Source organism: Gossypium raimondii, chromosome 12 (assembly GCF_025698545.1).
Source record: "Gossypium raimondii isolate GPD5lz chromosome 12, ASM2569854v1, whole genome shotgun sequence".
Lineage (NCBI taxonomy): Eukaryota > Viridiplantae > Streptophyta > Magnoliopsida > Malvales > Malvaceae > Gossypium > Gossypium raimondii.
In genome coordinates this window covers 15,430,343-15,452,085 of record NC_068576.1, presented here as the reverse complement: position 1 = coordinate 15,452,085, position 21,743 = coordinate 15,430,343, and the positions used below count along the sequence as shown (strand labels likewise).

At 32.1% G+C, this 21,743-nt stretch overlaps 1 protein-coding gene and 1 pseudogene across 1 annotated transcript; both read right to left on the bottom strand.

The window, feature by feature from the left end:
• Positions 1–7,303: 7,303 nt before the first annotated feature.
• On the bottom strand, positions 7,304–10,391 carry LOC105763395 (uncharacterized; annotated as a pseudogene).
• Positions 10,392–11,513: 1,122 nt separating this feature from the next.
• LOC105763392 (uncharacterized) lies at positions 11,514–12,543 on the bottom strand. Its single transcript, XM_012581625.2, has 4 exons — positions 12,217–12,543; positions 12,039–12,137; positions 11,805–11,957; positions 11,514–11,727 (listed from the first exon to the last, which is right to left on the bottom strand). The coding sequence occupies exons 1-4, from the start codon at positions 12,448–12,450 to the stop codon at positions 11,686–11,688; spliced, it is 528 nt and encodes a 175-aa protein (XP_012437079.1). The 5' UTR covers positions 12,451–12,543; the 3' UTR covers positions 11,514–11,685.
• Between the last annotated feature and the right edge of the window lie 9,200 nt (positions 12,544–21,743).

The window sequence follows — 21,743 nt, the reverse complement described above, 5'->3', positions numbered from 1 at the left end:
CACGCCCGTGGGCTAGGCCGTAAGTCACACATGGCTGAGACACATGCCCGTGTCTCTGCCCGTGTGGACGAAAATAGGTCATTTTTCAAGGCCAGTTTTCTCACCCAAATTGTCTTCCACCTACATCAATACTTTAACACATTCACAAGGCAATACCAATCATTCAAATCAAGTTTAAACCAAGGTTAGTACATGTTAGAACACCCCATATGTCCAAGTATTCAATTTCACCTAATTACCCAAATTCACATTCATGCATATCTTAATAATTATACTAACTCAAATCAATTAGTAATAAGTCTATATGACTTCCATCATTTAACCAATTCAAAGACTCATCAAACACAATAAAACCATATATAAACACATCAAAACATGACATTCACTAGTCATTCCAATGGCTAGTCATAACCAAACATTTACATTGCCATAATTGGTTATATTTAACCTATACATGCCATTGTAACCAAAATTAGTTTGCTATATATACCAAAAAAGTTCGAAGGGTAGTGTGATGTGGCTCCAACAAACTTCCAACCTTTACGAGCTTCCGAGCACTATAAGACAAAATAAGCATTTAAATGCTTAGTAAATTTGTATAACGGGAAGTTAACTTACCATTCATTTAAATTTAAGGTAAGCATGCAAAATACATCTAGAGCAATTTGGCAATTTTCCTAAACTCACAACTTCGTCCAACATGTTAGTCAATTATTTCTCATGAATATCAAGAATCACATATGAGCTCATCAATATCAAATTTCCATGTATTTCGTGTATACACAGGTAACAATTCACTTTGAATTTATTTATTTTCTCATATCAGGATTTAGCCCGTTGAATCATATAAAATATCGATAGATAACCGGGTAGTACACACAAAGTGTACACATCTACAATCTGTCAACTTATATTCGGGAATGCTCATACAAGCACATAATCAAGAAGCTCTTTCGAGCCTTATAACAGGAAGCTCATGTGAGCCATGTAATGGGAAGCTCCAGAGAACCATTAACGGGAAGCTCATATGAGCCAGTATTGGGAAGGTTCAAGCAAGCCAATATCGAGAATCTCTGGAGATCCATTAATCGGGAAGCTCATGAAAGAGCCTTTAATCAGGAAGCTCCGAAGAGCCATATATCAAGACGCTCATAATAGCTGCGGTGTGTCCACAACATATGTAGGATCACAACCAATCGAGATGCTCCGAAGAGCTATTAACGGGAAGCTCGCAAGAACCATATAACGGGAAGCTCATAGGAACTAATAACGATACACTCTTTTGAGCTGTGGTGTGTCCATAACACATCCAGGACCACAACCAATTTGGGAACCCTATATCCATCGAATTTCGTTTATTCAAATAGGACTTAATACTTATCGATCATCATCGGATATGTGATTAACTTCATATACATGGAAATAATACAATCACATACATACAATTCAATTAATACATATAAATTCTCAATTTAGTTACACGAACTTACCTCGACAATATTCGTGTATGCAAAATCTACTAATCTGACACTTTTTCTTTTCCTCGATCTAACGACGTATTTTGGTCTATCCGGATCTATATGAATGAATTTAATATTAATTTAACACAATTCATACTCAATTTTATCTAATTCACATCTTTGGAAAAATGACCATTTTGCCCCTATACTTTTAATCAATTATGATTTCGTCCTTAGGCTCAGAAAATGAAATTCATGAAATGTAATCTTCATTCTAAGCCTAGAAATTTTCGTATATAACAATAGCAACCCATGAATTCTATAAAATTTAGAATTTTTCCATGAATTCAAGATCTTTTCAATTTAATCCCTAAATCATGATTTCATCAAAATTCTTGAATAAAATGCTTTTAAATACCCATAAACATCTCAAATTCATCATCTAATAACTAAAATCATATGAACTCATCAATGGTAACTTCCAAGATTTTCAATAAAATCAAAAACTAAGGTAAAGGTTAATTGGACCTAATTGTAACAATCTTAAAAACATAAAAATTTCAAGAAACGGGTAAGAATTGAACTCACATGAAGAAAAAATTGAAGAACCAGCCTAAACCCTCTTCAATGTTTGCTCTTAGAACCGAAAATGATAATGAAATGTCTAGAAATCTTTAATTTTCCATTTGTTTTAGTTTAATTTGGCCATTAATTGATTTTTATTTTATTAATTTCCCAGGTTATGCCGCCTCATCCACCTATTTTTCCTTAAGTCCTCCCCTATTTAGTAGTTAAGCTATTTAATCACTTAACTACCATAATTAGCAAGTTTTGCACCTTTTTCAATTTAGTCCTTTTTAACTAATTAGACATGTAATCGGTAAAATTTCTTAACAAAATTTTCATACGACATTCCTATTATACCATAGACTAAAAAATAATATTAAAAATAAATTTTTCTTCTGACCTTAGATTTGTGGTCCAAAAACCACAATTCTGATTTTATTGAAAACAAGTTGTTACACTAAAGGATTCAAGTCATACCACTACAACTGTTCCTTCCATAGCTTCGCCTATGGGTAATACACATCACATGGTTACACGATCCAAAGCAAGAGTTTTTAAACCCAAAGCTTTGTCTGTTGAAGTACTTGAACATGAACCGCGCACGATTGCTGAAGCATTTGCCAGTGAAGAATGGTTGTTGGTAGCACAGGCTGAGTATGATGCATTGCTTAAAAATTCCACTAGGAACTAGTTCCCTTGCCACCTGGATGAAAGGCGATTGGTTGTAAATAGATGTTCAAAGTAAAAAAGAATCTCGATAGTAATGTGGCTCGACGAAAGGCTCGATTAGTAGCAAAAGGGTTACTCTCAAGTACCATGGTGTGATTTTAAAGAGACGTTTAATCCAGTTGTTAAACCTACTACTGTTCATACTATTTTATCTGTTTTTGTGTCCAAGAATTGGCAGCTGAATCAAGTTGATGTTAACAATGCCTTTTTGAATGGTAATCTTACTGAAGAAGTATACATGCAACAACCCCCAGAATATGTTCAATATGGTGTGAATGGAGAGTCTTTCGTACGTCAGCTGACTAAAGCTTTGTATGGGCTACACGAGGCTCCACGAGCATGGTTTGATAAGTTGAAATGGTTTATTGTCTCACTAGGTTTTGTTCTATCAAAATCTGATGCTTCATTATTTGTTTAGGTTACTAATGAGTTGAGAATGTATGTGTTAGTGTATGTGGACTATATTATCATTACTAGAGATGCACCTAAAAGTATTGATGAGTTTTTTCCAACAGTTATACGAAGAATTTTCTCTTAAGGATGGGAACCCTTCATTATTTTTTGGGCATTGAGGTTACTCGGTCAACGAATGTGATTCTTTATCTTTGCGAACGTAGGTATATCATTGATCTTCTTGATAGAAGTTCTTTAGCTAATGCCAAGGGTATCCACACACTCAAGATTAGTTTTCCTATGTTGTCTAAGAATGAAGGAATTCTTCTTGATGATCCTACTAAATATAAGTCTTACTGGCACATTGCAATATGTGGTTTTCACGCGGCTTGACATTGCTTATGCAGTCAATCGTATTTGTCAGTTTATGCATGCACCCACTAATACTCATTTGATTGCTCTAAAACGTATTTTACGGTACTTATGTGGCACAGTTGATTATGGGTTGGTTTTTCGACCCTTTGAAAGACTATCACTGGTTGGCTACACTGATGCTAACTGGTGCTTGGACTTTGATGATAGATGATAGACTACTGGCTATTGTGTGTATTTTAGAACTACCCATATCTCTTAGTATTCTAAGAAGCAACAAGTTGTGTCTCACTCCACTGCTGAGGCTGAGTGAAGAAGTTTGGTTACTGCAGCTTCTGATGTTACTTGGTTAGTTTCTTTATTGAAAGAATTACGGTTGTGCTCTGCTAATGCTCCGATTGTTTGGTGTGGCAACTCCAATGCTTTTGCAGTAGTTGCTAATCCAATTATGCATTCTAAGTTTAAACATGTTGAACTTGACTTATTCTTTGTTCGGGAAAAAGTGGTCAATGGTTCTCTTGTTGTCGATAAAGTTCCAGCGTCCGATCAAGTTGCAGATATTCTCACAAAACCTTTTTTCGCGTCCAGTTTTGCTCGTTTTCGTCATCTTTTTCAATTCTTACTGGTTGGGAAGTTAGGTGAATGTTAGAGTACATCATTTGTAAAAGAGTTTGTTAGGTTGTTAGTATTGTTAGTGAATTGTTACTCAAGTAGTTAGTAGCAGTTATTTCTCAATAATCAACCATTTCAATTCATTCCAATCATTCCAATTCATTTCTACTAGTTACATTGTATAGATTTACACTGTACAAACTTATAATTGGTGCTTCTATTTCTAAAAGTGACAAAACACTAATAGTAATTAACTAATGTCTTAATCTTGAAGAAACCATTTTTGTTATCCCTCAGCTTTACAGCTTGCTCAAGTCCTAATCTTCTTATTCCTTTCATACTTAAAATCGAATCTCTTCGCCGCAAGGCTTTCTTGAATTATTGAGAACTATCAAAGATCATCCCAAATCAGAAAATATGTGTTGGATCTGATAAATCGAAAAAGACATGTTTGGATTTCTTGTAGACTACCCATACCAAGAAGGCTATCGAAATCAATTTCAAGAGGTATGTTAGAAGCCAAAACAATTTTTTTCTCTAAACTCTTTATATTTTACCCTAATTTCTTGAATCTCTTCATCATCTAATTCATCTTCTTATAAGACTATTTCACTACCACCCACTTCTACCTTATTTTCTAACCCATGAAACCCACTAATGTTGACTTCATTAACCCCACTAGGCCCACCTACATACTTACTCCCACCTTCCTCTACCTCCACATTATATGTCCCACAAAAACCTCTTGTATCATTACTATCACTTCCCCCAAAGTTCAAATCACTTATTTTGTCCATCTATGCAAAATATAACAATAACAACAACTTAATTAATTTCAATCATGTTTAATTTTTCAAATATAAATTATTTCTATTTTTTATCTCATTGCTTATATCTATTTTCAAAAATTGTATTAGGCCCATAAATGGAACACATATAAAAATATGCATTTTGCCTTCATGTCAAGTACTTTATATTGGAAAGAAAGGTGAACCAACTCAAAATATTATGACAGTTTGTGACTTTCAACATGTGCTTTATTTTTGCATTTCCTGGTTGAGAAGAAACAACACATGACATTAATTTTTTTTGTAAACACTTAAAAAGCAAGAATTAAAATTTTCACACCCTAGACTAGGTTGAAGTTTATTTTTTTTAATTAATCATTACATAAAATATTATTTTAAACCCAATTGAGTGCAAAAAAAAGGGGGACTTAATTGCTTTTTTGAAAATATTTGAAGTTTTATGCATTTTGAAAGTTCAAGTACCCAAATGAATGAAAAAAAAAGTAGGAGATTAATTTATTTTTTTTGAAAAAATTGAGAACTTTTGCACCCTTAAACTAAAAATTATCTAGGTAAATACTTCAAAATTTGATTCAAATTTAATGTTATTATTTGTGAAAATAATATTTATCATTGTTATAAAAATAAATAACTATAAAATAATAATTAAAATAATTATCATTTTATCTAGTAAATAATTTAAATAGATTATATAAATAATTAAAATATTTATAATAAAATACGGGAGATGCTTTTTAATATTTTATTAAATGAATTTATAAATTCACATATTTTAATTTCAGAAAGGTAAAATAATTTTAAAAATTCTATTATATATTATTTTCAATCTAATGTACTTAAAAGTCATTTTTTATTTTCATCTCAATGCTATAAGTGCGTTTGAATCTAAACACATACTTCATTATCGTTTCTAATCTCACTACTATAGTATCTAATCTCATTGTCGTTTGAATTCACTATTTTTAACCTCACCCAAATTAAACGTACCGCAGATTAATTCTTAGTCAATTCAATCCGAGCATACACATTGGAAGGTGAAAGGGAAGGGATTTCATTACCTGGGTTTAGGTGCACATGCACAAGTTCGATGATCTCCTCTGGTAGCACTGACAGTGAAGGTTAACTTTGATGCAGGCTTTAAGAAGGCTACAAAAGAGTTTAGTTCAAGTGTTGTGGTGAGAGACGATGATGGTTTGGTTCTGGGATCTTGTGTTCACTTTGATTAGAACATTTCGAACCCTTTTGCTGTAGAGGCCTCGCATGTGTCCATGTCGTGCGTTTCGCTTTGGAGTTGGGCTTTTCTAATGTGTTGGTCAAGGGTAACTCCAAAACGGTGATTACTAAACTCACCTTAGAACAAGAAGATGGATCCAATATTAGGCCACGTTTGGTTGGAGTGAATGGAATAGAGTTGTAATGGAATAGGGTTGTAATCAGCATTTCAAGTTTTTTGTTCAATGGAATGAAAGAGAGCTATAATAGTATTATTCTCTTTGGTTGAATAGAATAGATGCTGTAATAGCACAAGGAAAAAGGTTTAAATAACCAAATTATCCTTAGCAAAATTTTTTGTTTGGTAAATGATTATTGTTATTATTATTAAATTTTAGTAAGATTATTATTAAATATAATTTAATAAATAAATAATAAATAATTTAGTCATATTTTAACATAATTATTATTAAGTACAATTTAATAAAATAATATATAATTTAATAACATTCTTAATATAATATTTAATAATAATTTTAGTATAATATTATTATTAAGAATATTTCAATGTCTAAAATATTTGCTTCAATCTAGCCTCTCACATCGTCTCTTACAAACAAGTCACAATCATGAATATAGAAATGGGTTTTACATATGGTATGATAATCCTTTAATAATATTTTATTTTAATAGTCAATTTTAATAGAAGGCAAATTTTTATATTTTATTTTATCCTTTATAATAACATGACAACAACAATTAATTATAAGATATACTCTTTAATAAATTAATTATTTAAAGCAATGTTCGGTAAAATAAAAACCTTCAAAGAATAAATGCTAATGATGCATTTTCTTAGCCCCTTCTTTAATGCTTTAGCTATTTTGAATAAATGCTAAAACCAGAAGGGAAAAAGCTGAGTGAAAAAGAAAAAAATAGCAAAAGCAACAATCAAATTTGACTTCAATTAATACGACTTAAGACTACAACAATCTTTTTTTTTGGTGAAAAAACAATAATAACTAACTAATTACAGCCGAATGATCTGAAAAGGTAAAAGAGCCCCTAGACTACAACAATCTTTTCTTTCGCAGTCAATCATGTTTTTGGTTTCTTCAGTGTAAGAGCAGCATATTCAATAGTGGTCTCTAATGCAAAAGCGCAAATCAGGTATTATATGCAAACTGCCTCCATTAAGCAGCTGGCAGCAGATATCTAAGTAATTCTTCAGTTGCACTTAACAAAGACATAAGGCATTAAGGTTATTTTACATTTCTCCAAGCTCAAGCACGTTGAATACTAAACTACAACAAAAACTAATAAACATGAAATGACAACAAGGAAAGAGCATCACCATTGTCAATGGAGATTCCCATTATATTTGTAGTTTCTAAAGGTCACTTTCTCAATACAGGAAAATTCTCAGGACATGTATCATTCTGGTGATTTCAGCTCCACCAAATCTCTAAACTTGTATCTACAATAGGTATGCTGGAGAAGTACTCACATGCATCTCCGATTATGCACTTATCAGCCACCAAGTTGAATTTTTATCAGTATTGCCTTCTTGCTGTGCTTTAGAAGAATATTCTTTTTTCTCCATGATCTGTTGGATACCTTCTTGATATCCTTCCATGAAACTCTTAAGAGCATCTCTATATCCTTCTATGAAACTCTTAAGAGCATCTCCATGATCTGTGCTTTAGAGAAATTTGGCCTAAAAAATTTTAGTTGAAAAAGAGAAGCTGTACCAACAAGGTAAATGATGACAGAATAAGTAGAAAATTATCATGAGTTAAAAATTTTCTTTCTAAAATCAATTAAAGAAATAATTAACATGTTCAGAAAATAGAATGTTGGCAGATGGCACATCATGCTATCATTCTTCAGAGTGATACCAAAAAGAAGAAAAAAAGGTACCTAGGTAGCATAAGATAACGGTATGATCGTCACGGTAATGGCTCTAGACAATGAAACCCAGATAATTAAGACTGCTTGGAGATAACAGTAATTTAATATCTTCCTTAATAACTGAACCTTGGCCAGGTGAAGAAGGGATTCACCAAAAATATGCCAATGGAAGTGTAAAATATAAGACTTGAACACAGGTGCCAACAACATAATAAAACAAAATGCAGTCACAGATGACTCTGAGCAGCAAGGGGAAAAAGAAATCAAAGAATAAATTCCATTCTACCTCCAGACAAATTCTACTGAAAAAGGAAATTGAAATGAAAACCTAACTGAACTCTAGCATTACGGGACTTTGTTCCTTGACCTCCATAAGGTGTCTCAAGCACGAATCTAACGGTTTATTGCACATATAATATGCCGCATATTTTGCAAGTCATGCTATATACTTCTTGATTCATTACAGACAACTTATACATTAGAACATTTCAAGATAAGAAACCACAAAGTAAAGTTCCTCACCAATATCATCCAAGGTCAAAGGTTCTATCTCTGTACTCCTACTCTTATCTCCATTGGATATACCTTCAGTCCCATCATCCTTCTTATAATCGTTTGGTCTAAGATCAGGACCAATATCCCCTTACCCAACTTGCAGCATAAAGCCTAGAGGCCTCCTTCAAGACCTAAAGAAGGATGACAGGTTTTTACTAATTATATACTAAAAATAAATGCCTCTTATTCCCTAATGCATGGGCAAACAATAGGCTCTTGAGCATTATTTGACATTCAAGTGGTTAAGTTAACCATCAAGTAAGCAGAACAGTACATAAAAATCATTTGATCATTTCAATATCCCAATGATGTAATTTTCACCCTGATCACCAGCTAGCATCTGTGAGATTTCAAATTTCCATTATGCTTCTTTAAAATTTGTTAAATGGAACAAAAGCAAAAATATATATTATAGAAAGGAAGTGGCAAAATCATCATATTTGAGTAGAAATTGCTAATAGTTAAAACGTAAAGTACTTCCAAACATACGTTCTTGATTTAAAGTAAAAAAAACCATGCATTTTTTTCTTCCAAAAAAAGGCTTCAGAATTCTGAAATGTTTTGCTTACAGCAATAGCAACGACGCAAAAAAAAAAAAAATACAAACCAAGCTCACTATAATGTTTTACCATGATGGAGAAATAAAAGAGCCATGCTCTTTAAACTGGAAGTAATATCTAAACTACAATCCAGTACTAATATAGCTTCTCCATCATAAACCATCAAAAAATACAATTATATAAAGGAAGGGGGGAAACCCAGAATCTAACAGCATTCATCATTAAAACCCAGAAAACAATAAGCAAAGAAAACTCTTACTGCGGAAGAGAAATTGGAAAAGAGAAGTACCAAGAAGTGCTCGTGCCAAGTCAATTTGCGGCGCTTTTTTATGTGGGGAGGACCAGGCAATGAAGAAGGGAAAGCTATTTCTTTGAGATCGTATCAGACGTAGTCATACAGCTTCTTGCACACAACTCTTATTTTAGGTTGATATAAGAGATACCCAATTTGATTAAGCTAATGAATTATCTTTGTTGTTCCACGGTATAAATATTTAGGGGAAGCAGGCTATTAACAGGGTTCGGTGGTACTGAGGCCTGAGTGCTTTTGATTTATTTGATTTTCTTTTTCTAACCTTTTCAAGGTTTTCAGGCGCTAGCTCGGATTTTGGAAGGTAAGCTGTTTGGTCCTGCTTAGATCAAAGTTAAAGAAACCAAAATTAAAGCATGAAAAATAAACAAAATTCAAACAAAGAAGAAAAAGAGGTAATGCTTTCTTCAATATCAAAAGACGATCGTAAAATAAATAGATGAGGACTTTGATTCATCACAGCCAGAAAAACTGGAGTTACTAAACTAAACTTTAAGAAGGAAGAAAATGAAAAACAAAGTAAAAGAATTGCAGACAGTTGGTGAGGGGCAATGGTGTTTAGGGCTTTGTAAATGGAGAAGGTAGTGAACATGGAGGCTGTAGTTGAAACTGCAGAATGGAGATGATGATGATGAAACAATGAGGGCAGAAATGAAAAAAAAAATCTTTCAGCATTCCTACCGTGCTCTGAATGGCAATTCAGAGGGTGAGGCAAAGAATGCTATTCAGCCTCTATTCAGTGGTTAGTGGGAATAGAAAACTAAACAGCAACATCCGTAATAAACATTTCATTGAACCAAACAAGGGTTTGTGGTGGGCTTACATTGAACCAAACAGGGTGCTTATATTGCAGATGCACAAAAGTATTTCTGAGAACTTTAGCAGTTGTAGATTCCACCATATTCACAGAGAAGGAAATCGAGTTGCTCACCTCTTGACTCTAGAAGGCTTCGACGGAGGGAAAGGGTTTTCTGGGTCGAGGAGGTCCATCCTGGTGTGGAACCGGTGGTGGGTGGACCCACCTGATTAGCTGTGAATAACATTGTTGAAGCATGAAGGAGATGGCGATGTTGTTTTCTGAGGCCCATCTCTTCCTCCTTATCCCTGCTCTTTTTGTTTTGCTGCGTTTGAGCCAAGGCGGTGCTGAGTGGGATTCCGGGGGCTACTGGCGGGATTAGCTGCAGGCACTCGTGGATTCTTGAGCTAGGATAGTGTGTTGAGCTGACTGTTCCTTTTTCAGTTGTAGCGTAGCTGGTTTCTTTTATTTTAATTTAACTAACTTTACCATCAAGAGATGATTTAATAATTTTAAAATTTACATAATAATAAATTTCGGACTCAATGTTTATTTATTATATTAATTTGATTATTATTTATAATAATTTAATTTTTAATATTTACGCTCTCTAATTTAATCTTAGAAAATATTAAAATCTATTCAAAAGTAAAAGGTTATTCTAATAATATTAAATATATAAATAAAAAAACCATTTAATTTTTTTATAACTTTGAATAATATCATTTTACATCATCTCTTAAAAGTATATACTTACTTTCCCACTACACCTAGCGTGATATTTACTTTTTGTGTATTTGACATGGCTTTATAATCTTTTAGTTGTGCCTTTTTCAAGCGTTATTTTGAGAAAATTCTTCTTGAGGTTTTAAAAGTTTAAATTCTTATATTTTTCAAATTTTAAATATTATTATAGGTGTAATATCATATCAACTTATAATGTTCGCATACTACTCATTGAAAACCTAGTTAATGGATAGTGATTGTATTTGCTTCAAAATTGAAATTTAAATCTTTAGAAAACCTACAATTGTGCGCATAACATAATTGAAATTAACCAAACAACTTTATTTGTTAAGACTAAAATTGTTGTTTTTGAATTACTCTAATTATTAAAAAAATATATTTGTAAATCTTTTTAAATTACATTCTTACTAGTTCGAATTTCAAATTTGCAGGAACTGAAAACTAGGCCTAAAGTTGCCATGTGTAAAGCAAGTCAGCTCATGAAGAAATTGCTTGGGGATTTTAATTTTTACCTTTACATTAAGCAAAGAACAAGGTAGAAAAAGTGAACACAATGTTTAAACCATTACAAACCATATCCAATTTCTGTGTTATTCCAGGACTACAACATTTACTATAACATAAGCAAAGTTGGTCAACATCACGTGTTGATCTAACATCCCTCACTTCGATTAGGTTTGGATGAAACAAAGACCTGATCAAATGTACATCATTAAACAGATGGCCCTTTTAATTCTTTCTATTTGATAGAATTAAGCCCTAAATGAATACCTGATCATCTTCCAGGGTCGGAATCCAGTCATTAGTTGCTGGGTTGCTTTTGAAGATAGGCTTGCTGATTGCATCCTGCCCACTTTCCAGTTGAATATCATATCCATTTCCTTCACCTCCTTCTTTCATCACTCTTATGAACCCACTTCCTGTCTGTCATCCATAACCAAAAAACAAAACCCAATGAGAAATACAATCACAAAGACACTGCAGTGTTCAGACAAAAACAACAACCGTGTGATGCTGTTTGTCAATGGAATTCATCTCCCTGTAATACTGTGTCTCCACAAACTCCTCTTGTTCCACTGTAGCTCCCCCCTCTGAGATCTTCACCTATGAAAGCAAAACAAAGAGCTGAACCCAAAACTTGAAAGACAAAGATGAGGGGGGACAAGGTTAAGGAATTGCGTACCTGAGATTGAGATTGAAGGGACCGTAACTTGTCAAGCTCGGGTATGTTTTGGTCCACATCTGAAGGGGGATTGGAGGATGTCAAATCCGGTTCACTCCGGTTGGGTTTGGTGGGTCGTTTTGGGACCATCGAATAGAACTGAGCTCTGACCTGATTGGTGATTCGTTGCTGTTGATCCGAGTCCAAAACTTCATCGCTCCGGCTTGGTTTAGTCGCCGTCCATTGACCCACCATCTTGATCTTTGATTATGTTTACTGCTGATGTTATTGATTGAATGAGAATGAGACTGTTTGTGGTGGAAAGGGTCAGCAACCTAATTAATATAGAGTGAATATAAAAATCGAAACTATGGGCTATAAATACCAGGTACATCTTTCTTACTAGATCAGGCCGAATGTTTAAATTTACCTTTTCTTTTATAATATCATTTTCATTTGAAAATTAAATATTTTAAGCAAACGACACCTCATCTTGACAATTGTGAAGGATCTCTTTGATCCTAAACACTTCACCAACAATCATATAAACTCTTCTTCAATTTCATCGGTCAAAGCTTCAGCTTCTCCATAGCTATAATTTAAAATTTGTTGAAAAGAGAGAGAGATTGAGGATTTTCATGAGATGAGATTGTGTTTTGTTGTAAAAATATATAAAAATAAAAATATTTATGTATTTATATATTAATTTTTTTAAGAATTAGAATCAACATGATTAATTGTAATTTTGAGAGTTATTTTTTAAAATTATGATTAAATCAATATAATAAGTAAAAGTTAAGAGCTAAATTTGTTATCATATCGATTTTATAACTGTTACGTCATACTCCAATTTTCTAATAGCCGAACCTGTAATTGAATCAGTCTGACCATTGGTTCTCGATCCAACCACTTTGATCGGTTCAACTACTAGACTAAAAATACTTAAATAAATAATTAAAAATTCATAATTTTTTTAAAAAAATTATTAAATTGGTTCAGCCTGTTCAACTACTAGTTTTTGTCCTAATTTTCAATTTTACCAATTTTGAGCAATTTCTGATTCAGTCAATTCAACCTATTTGTTTGGACCAATATAGGGATCAATTCTCGGTTTAATCGATCTGGCCGATCAATTCAGCCATTTCCAAGAATACTAGTCACATCATCAAATCTTGATGGAATCCAAGTCCAAGGATCAAAATGGATCTAATTGTCAAGTTTGGGGGCAACTAATTATATTATCCTTTTTTAATTTTTCAAGAAATCAACTTATATTCAAGTTTGACATTTTTAATATGGTATTTGTGTTCTTTTATTCATTGTGGTACTTGTATTTTCAAAAGTTATATATTTAATATTCAAAGATAACGGTGTTAATATTTTACTGTTCAATTGAGTTTTAAGATTAATTTGATGAAAATAATTGTTAATATTATTATGTTTGATTTTTATGATTTTGTTAATAGAATAAATTAAGTGTTAATTGTGATTTTTTTATTTTGTTCAATATAATATGATTACCACAACTTTTCAAGTTTTAGGTAGATTTGATGAAAACTAATTGCTAATATTATATTAGTTAATTATGAATTTTCAATACATCAACCATAAAGCTCAATTAAACACTAAAAAGTCAATGTTGTTATTTTCAAGTATCAAAATGTATACCTTACGTGAAATACATGCACCACATTGGACCAAAAACACATATACCACATTAGAAAAAAATATCAAACTCAGATGCCAAATGATGTATTAAACATTTTGAATTTAATAGAGCATTTTAACCATTTTCTTAGAAATATATATTTAATAAAAAGATTAAACATCTAGGTCACATTTTAAATACAAAAACCCTCATTAAATAATTAAAAGAAAACATTTAAGTCTCTAAACAAAAATCGTAATCAATTGAGTCCTTAATCGAAAGTTAAAAATCAATCAAGCCATTGAAATTTAGTTTTTTTCAAAACCTTTACCGAACAATTCTTATCACCTCTCCTCAATCTATTCTTATCAACTCCTTTCGCATCACCTCTCCTCAACTAAAATCATTACTCATCACTTACTTTATGTAACAACTCGTTTTCAGTGGAACCAGAACAATGGTTTTGGGACCACAAATCTGAGGCCGGAGGAAAATTTATTTTAATATTATTTTATAGTCTACAGTATGATAGAAATATCGTATGAAATTTTTGATAAGAAATTTTACCGATTTCGTGTTTAATTTGATAAAAAGGACCAAATTGCATAAAGTGCAAAAGTTGAATTCTAGTAGCTAAAGGTACCAAATAGCTATGGAATTCAAAATTGGAGGTCCTTATATGGAAAATAGACCATTTAGTGGAGTTAGTAGATAAGGATGATTATTCATCATGAGAATTTAGTAAATTATTAAGGGCTAAATTGGAAAGATGATAAAATAAAAGATGATAAATGAATTAAATAATGAAATATCATCATTTTTATCATCTTTCCTAAAAATAAAACATGGAAACCCCAGTCATGGAAACCTAAGTTGAAGCAAGCTTATTTTGCTTAATTAGGTAAGTATTTTGGTCCTATTTTTAACGATTTTTATGTTTCTGGGATCGTAATAGCTTAATTTAGCTATCTCGGGGATTAATTTGCAAAACTACTAAAGTGTTAGGGTTTTTCCATTGATGGGTATGTACAAATTTTGAAGTTTTGTGGTAGAAAATGAAAGGTTGTTGATAGATAAACAACTTTTGTAAAGAGAATTTTGATGAAACCATGATTTAGGGACTAAATTGAAAAGATGAAAAACTCACAGAAAATTATGAATTTTTATGAAATACATGGGCTGCTGTTGTTATATATGAAAACCGACTAGGCTTGGAATAAGGATTAAATTGCATGAATTTTATTTTCCGAGCCTAAGTATAAGGGCAAAATAGTAAATTTTCCAAAGATGTGTATTGGATTGAATTGAATGTGAATTGTATTAAATTGAGCTAAATTCATTCGTATAGATTTGGATAGACCTAGTACGGAATTGGATCAAGGAAAAGAAAAAGTATTGGATTAGTAGCCTTCGTATCTACAAAATTTATTGAGGTAAGTTCATGTAACTAAATTGTATGTTTATATGTTTAAATTGAATGATATGTATGTGAAATGTATAATTGTCATGTATAAGTATTGATCACATATCTGAATAATTCTGAAAAATACTAAGTCTCGTTTGAATCTAAGAAATTCGATGGATACAAATGGCATTGTCATTAAGGGTTCCCGATTGGTTGTGGTCCTGCATGTGTTGCGGAAAAACTACAGATCTCAAGAGCATCCCGCTATTTAGCTCTTATGAGCATCTCGTTATATGGCTCTCACGAGCTTCCAGATTAATGGCTTTTCGGAGCTTCCCGATATTGGCTCTCACGAGCTTCCTGATAACTAGCTCTTATGAGCTTCCTGATTAATGCTCTCCAGAGCTTCCCGATATTGGCTCGCATGAGCTTCTCAATTACGACTTTTATGAGCTTCCCTTTATATGGCTCGGAAGAGCTTCCCGTTTACATGTTTGTATAAACATACATGTACATGAATTGATGGATTACATTTTTGTACACTTTGTGTGTACTACCCATGTATCCATCGAAATTACAAATGATTCAACGGGAAAAGTTCTAATAAGAGATAATATGAATTCGAGATGAATCATTACGGGTGAAAGCTCGTTAAGGTTGGAAGCTAGTCGGAGCTACATCACACTAGCCATTAGACTTTTCGGTATATATATATATAAATATATATATATATATATATATATATATATAGCAAATTAATTTGGTTGTAATGGCATGTATAGGATAACTTGGACAATGTTGGTATGTAAATGTTTGGTTGCAACTAGCCATTGGTATGGCTTGTGATTGGTATACTTTGATATGTATATATATGACCTTAATATGTTTGATGTGTGCTTGAAATGGTTGAATGATGGAAATCATATAGGCACATTGATGATTGGTTAAGGTAGCATATTTGGTAAAATATGCTTATATGTGTATTTAGTTATTTTAGTAAGTTTGGATACTTGAATATATATGATAATATGTTATGCATAAAACTTGATTTTTGCTTGAATTGAAGGTCTTGTTGTGACTTGTGAATGTACAAATTTTTATGTTTAGGTTGATACCAAATTTGGGTGAGAAATATGGCTTGATAATTGCCTATTTTCGTCCACAGGGGCAGAGACACCGGCGTGTGTCTCAGTCATGTGTGACACACGGTTAGGTGTCACGGGCGTGTGTCCCCTGTATTTGAAAATTTTGCACAAGTCAGTATACTCAAAATTGATCACACGGGCATGTGGTTTGGCCGTATGTCCCCTGCATCTTATAAATTGCAAAACAGAATGCTCAAATTATTCACACGGCCTAGCACAGGGGCGTGTGGCTTGGCCATGTGACCCAAGTCAGAGAGCTCCTAGGTTTGGACACGGGCTGGGACATGACTGTGTGTCTCTAAATCGAATGCCCACACAGTCTGAGACACGGGCGTGTGTCCCCTGCACCTTGAAATTTTTTTTTGATGTTTTTCGAAAAAATTTCTGAGTACCCAGTTTAGTCCCGACCTATTTCTAATATGTATTTTGGGACTTGATGGCTCATATAAGGGACTTTATGATTGACTTCTGATATGAATATTATATGATGTGAAATATCTGTTTACTTGATTTGTAAATTCTGGTAATACTCCGTAACTCTGTTCCAACGACGGACACGGGTTAGGGGTGTTCACTTTAAGCTACCAAACACTAACAACAAGTTTAGTTCGCTCTAGTTGAATAGAGTCAGAACTGAATAGCTATTCGATGTGAATGGAGTAGAGAAGTAATAGATATTTCTTTATTTGTTCGGTTGAATAGAATAGACGACAAATAATATTACAGAATAGTAAATGACAAATGTGATCTTGGATTAGAAGTAATATTTTATTTATAATATAATATCTTATAGATTTTTTAAAAGCATAATATTTATTAATAAAATGAAAATATTATGATTAAATTATTTATTAAAAATTAAAAATATTTTATAATTAAAATATATTAAAATATTTTCAGAATAATGATATGTAGTAAATAATAATTAATATTTAAAGTGACAAATATAATATTATAATATAGATAAATATGATTTACACTATTTATTATTTATATAAATATTGTTTTATTAATATTAATGTTAGCTTTTTATTTTCAAATATTCTCGTATAATAAAAATAAATTCTTAAAATTCCTTTAATTAAATTAGCAACAATTAATTTAATTACTTTAAAAAAATTTCAGTGTTTTTAAAGTCAACAACAAGTTTATCTATGCCTTAGAAAATATACAAAAGGTTTTTAGTACATTTAATTTCTTTAAAATAATTTAGAAGTTAAAATATTGCAATTTTTCAGCAATTTCTTGAGATATAGGGCTTTATATTTTGCTGCGAGGGTGCAGTGTCTTAAGACACTCCTTTAAATTCTTGAGACATTTTTCTCGATCTCTCAAGACATCTTCTTTAATGTCTTGAAACATTGAGTTGCAGGCTAAATTAAATGCACGAAATCACTGTCTCAAATTATTTTTCTATGTAAAATGTGAACCAAATATGCCCTTTACTAAGTGTACATGCCTTAATTGATTTTGAACATTTGGTTATTTGGTTGAAAAATGCATTTATGCCTACTTTCACAAGTCGCTTAGTGATTTTGATTTTTAAGCATGTTTGTAACTCTTTAATTGTTTATATATATATATATATATATATATATATATATATATATATATATATCTTATGCTTATTAACATGTTATAATACTTATATAGATTGTTTGTCACTATTTTTAAATGATTTTTGTTCAATTTGTTTTTGAGTTTTTAATAATGTCTTAGAACTTGAAGAACATGTTTCGAGTCATTTGCTTAGAAAAGCCAAAGCATACTTTCGATGTTTCTTGTCTTGATTCATTTTTCAAATTGACTCTGTAACGCCCTCCATTCGATTTGATCAACCAGATTTGAGTATTGGGTGTTACCTCCTAAAACAAATATAGCCTAGACTTTTGTATTTGTCGATGAACTAGACAAGTATGACTTGATAAAATTTCTTTAATCTCCTTTACTGAAATACCTCATTTTACTTATTATGTATAACTCCTTGTGTAGTGTAAAATCATGTTTAAGATATGAATAATACAATCATTGTTTTCGCCTCACTTCCATCACTAAACAGAGTATTACATTTTCTGCGCAAACTTAATCTTCGCCATAAGACTTCTCATATAAACTCGTATGTTATCAATACTTCTAACTAGTCATATGACTTTCTTAGTTCTTCCTTGGGTGTGGATTGTAACCCTGTCACAATTTTTCTCTTCTCTGTATGCATATCAACACGAGTCGCTACTCCTCTAACGTAGCCTTGGTATCGTCTCTCTCGCCTTCTATCTTTCTAACATGTTCTACAATAAGAGGCATCCATAATAAGTTCACAAGAACTTATTGAGACATTATCATGCATTCATTTATCATAACATATGAAAACTAACTTCGCACTTCATTTTATAAAACCAGACGGATACTTACTAAGATCAGCACTACATATATTATACATTTTCTGTAACACCCCTAACCCCTCTCCATCGTCAGATTAGGATCACGGGCATTACTAACAAATCAAAACAAATAATTAATCATAATTAAACATGTAAGGCAACCATTAACATTATAGTAAACAGGGGCAGGTCACGTCAACTTAATATTTTCATACTAGAATCTTATAAAATCGAATAGTGTATCATGCTATGCAATGCTAAACTTGGTCTTCCACTGTCTACACTCTTATCACTTTTTATCCCTTCTTGAATGCTAGAAGTCGAATACATACAAGACTATTCCAATTATTAGCATTAGAGTATTGGTCCACACTCTGACTATTTTTTTTTATCTTCGATGATGTTAGTAGAATGCACTTAATTTAGGTTTGCTAATTAATTCATTCCAAATCAGAGTAAAAGTTACTCTTACAGCCCCTATTTCGAGTCTATGGGACCCTAAAAATAGTTTAAAAATAGGATGAGACTACTTTGAAACAATTCTGAAAGTTTAGGGCCATTTTCAAAAAATTCCTAAAAACAGAGGACACATGGCTGTGTGGAATGCCCCAGGCTGTGTGACTTTCGAAGTTGGAACACACGGCCGTGTCCTAGGCCATGTGTTAGCCCCTGTGGAAACCAACCCTATACTATTTTTCAACACGCCCATGTGTGTTACCCGTGTGTGGCACACGACCGTGTGCACTTAAATGTACCTTAAAACTCAAGTTTATCATTTCCTACTTACTTGGACACTAAGCAACTCAATTTCCAATCATTTAACCTACTCAAAACACGATTAAACATGCTCAAAATATACCAAATCCATCACCTAATATGCCTAACCAATGTACCCTCATTGGTACCACATTTTATATGTTCAAACATTTCAACAATGCATCAACCATTCAAGACTTTCATCCATACCAAATTTACCAATATTGAACTAAAACCTAGCTACTTAGGATATCAAGCTTTAAAACTAAATACACATACCAAAACCTAACTTCAACCATAACATATATACATATAAACATTAATTCACTTGAAATCCAAAATATCATCACACTATTAACAAAAAGACCTCCTAGGTACATGCCATTACAAAATATAACATCACCACACTTGAGCTCGGGATTTTTCGTTTGATATTGAGACAGAGATGAGTCGAAGATTACCTAGCTTGATTCATCTCTTTGATCAATACTTGAATTCATTTCAAGTTTCACATCTCATTTCATCATTTCATATCACATTTCTCATCTCATATTCATTTCTCATCTTTGCCAATTCAACATTTCTCATCTCATATTCATTTCTCATCTTGGCCATTTCAATATCAATCACATAAATTATTATTAAAAATTTCCCTATTAACACGACTCGAACTTGGACGGACACACAGATCGAACCAACACACCAGTATGGCACCCAGTGCCTCATTGGATAAATTCGAAGTAATAACTGCTCTCAGTGCTATATAAATTGACACCCAGTGTCTTATCGGTTAAATCGAAGCAAATTAGCACCCACTGCCTCATCGACTCGAGGTCGAAGAAATCCCTGAACTGTTCCTATCCTATGGCATGCCATCTATATTCGACTCAGCTCGATACAGTTAATAGGGTTCCATTTCACTTTTCAATACAACCAATGTCTCAAATTCACATATATATACATTATCACATATAAACATATATTAAATTCAATCTTCATATTTTTAATAAATTCATAATATACCAAATCAATCCATTTCAATCGAATATGAATTCAATTCAATTTCAAAGTACAAAAGTCCTCACCTCAAATGCTTACCATATACAACAATTCAAAATGCAATAATTTATGACTTAGTTCGAATTATAGAAACACAAATCGTGAATTCTGAGCTATTCGACGTCGATTTCATCCTTCCCTTTTTTACTTGAGGATTTTGATATGACGTTAGCTACGGAATAAAACAATTAAAATACATTAATATTGCACAATTCAATTTCACATTAAAATTTTAATTTTCACACTATATTTTGCTTATTCTTCAATTTAGTCCCTAAATCGAGACTAATTTTAACCTCCACATTTAAACTCAAAATTTTATACTAATTTCACTCTAAACTAAACTTAGCTTCCTCCTTTCCAGTTAGAACCCTTAATTTTGATTTTTCTCAATTTAGTCCCTATTGCTCAAAATCAACAATTTATTCCACAATTTAGTCATTTTCCATTTCTAACTTAAAAATCTATCTATTTAATCCTTAATATTTAAACTTTTCAACAATGTTAGCATCTAAAATCTAGAACAATACTAAAAATTACAACATGGGTCGAGTAGCCTTCGGTACCAGGATTCCAAAAACGTAAAAATTACAAGAAAAAGACTAAATTGCACTAACTAATTTGGGCTTGATAAGGTCCTAAGTGTCGTGCGTTACTCTTCTTCTTTTCTTTTTTCTTTTCTTTCTTTTTTTTTCTTTCTCATTTTGCATGCCATTCTCTTTCTATTTTCTTTATTCTTTCTTTTATTATATGTTTCTTTTATTATTATTATTATTATTATTATTATTATTAACTTTATAATATAACACATATTAAATATATACATGCATTATACTTAACCATAACCGACAACCTATACACAACCATTTATTAAATGGTATAATTGCTACTTTAGCGCATTTAGTTTATTTCAATTTATAATTCAACTTTTAACTCATACGCGATTTAGTCCCTGTACCTTAACAACTTTTAATTTTAAGAAATTATTACTCAAAAAATTAAGTCACTACTAAAATAGCCTCATAAATATTTTATAAAAATATTTATAGGTCCGATTTACGGCTACGGAGTCTCAAAAACACACTTTTCGACACCCCTAACTATTGGGTCATTACAATTCTCCCTCGTAAATAAATCGTCCCTGAAATTTACCT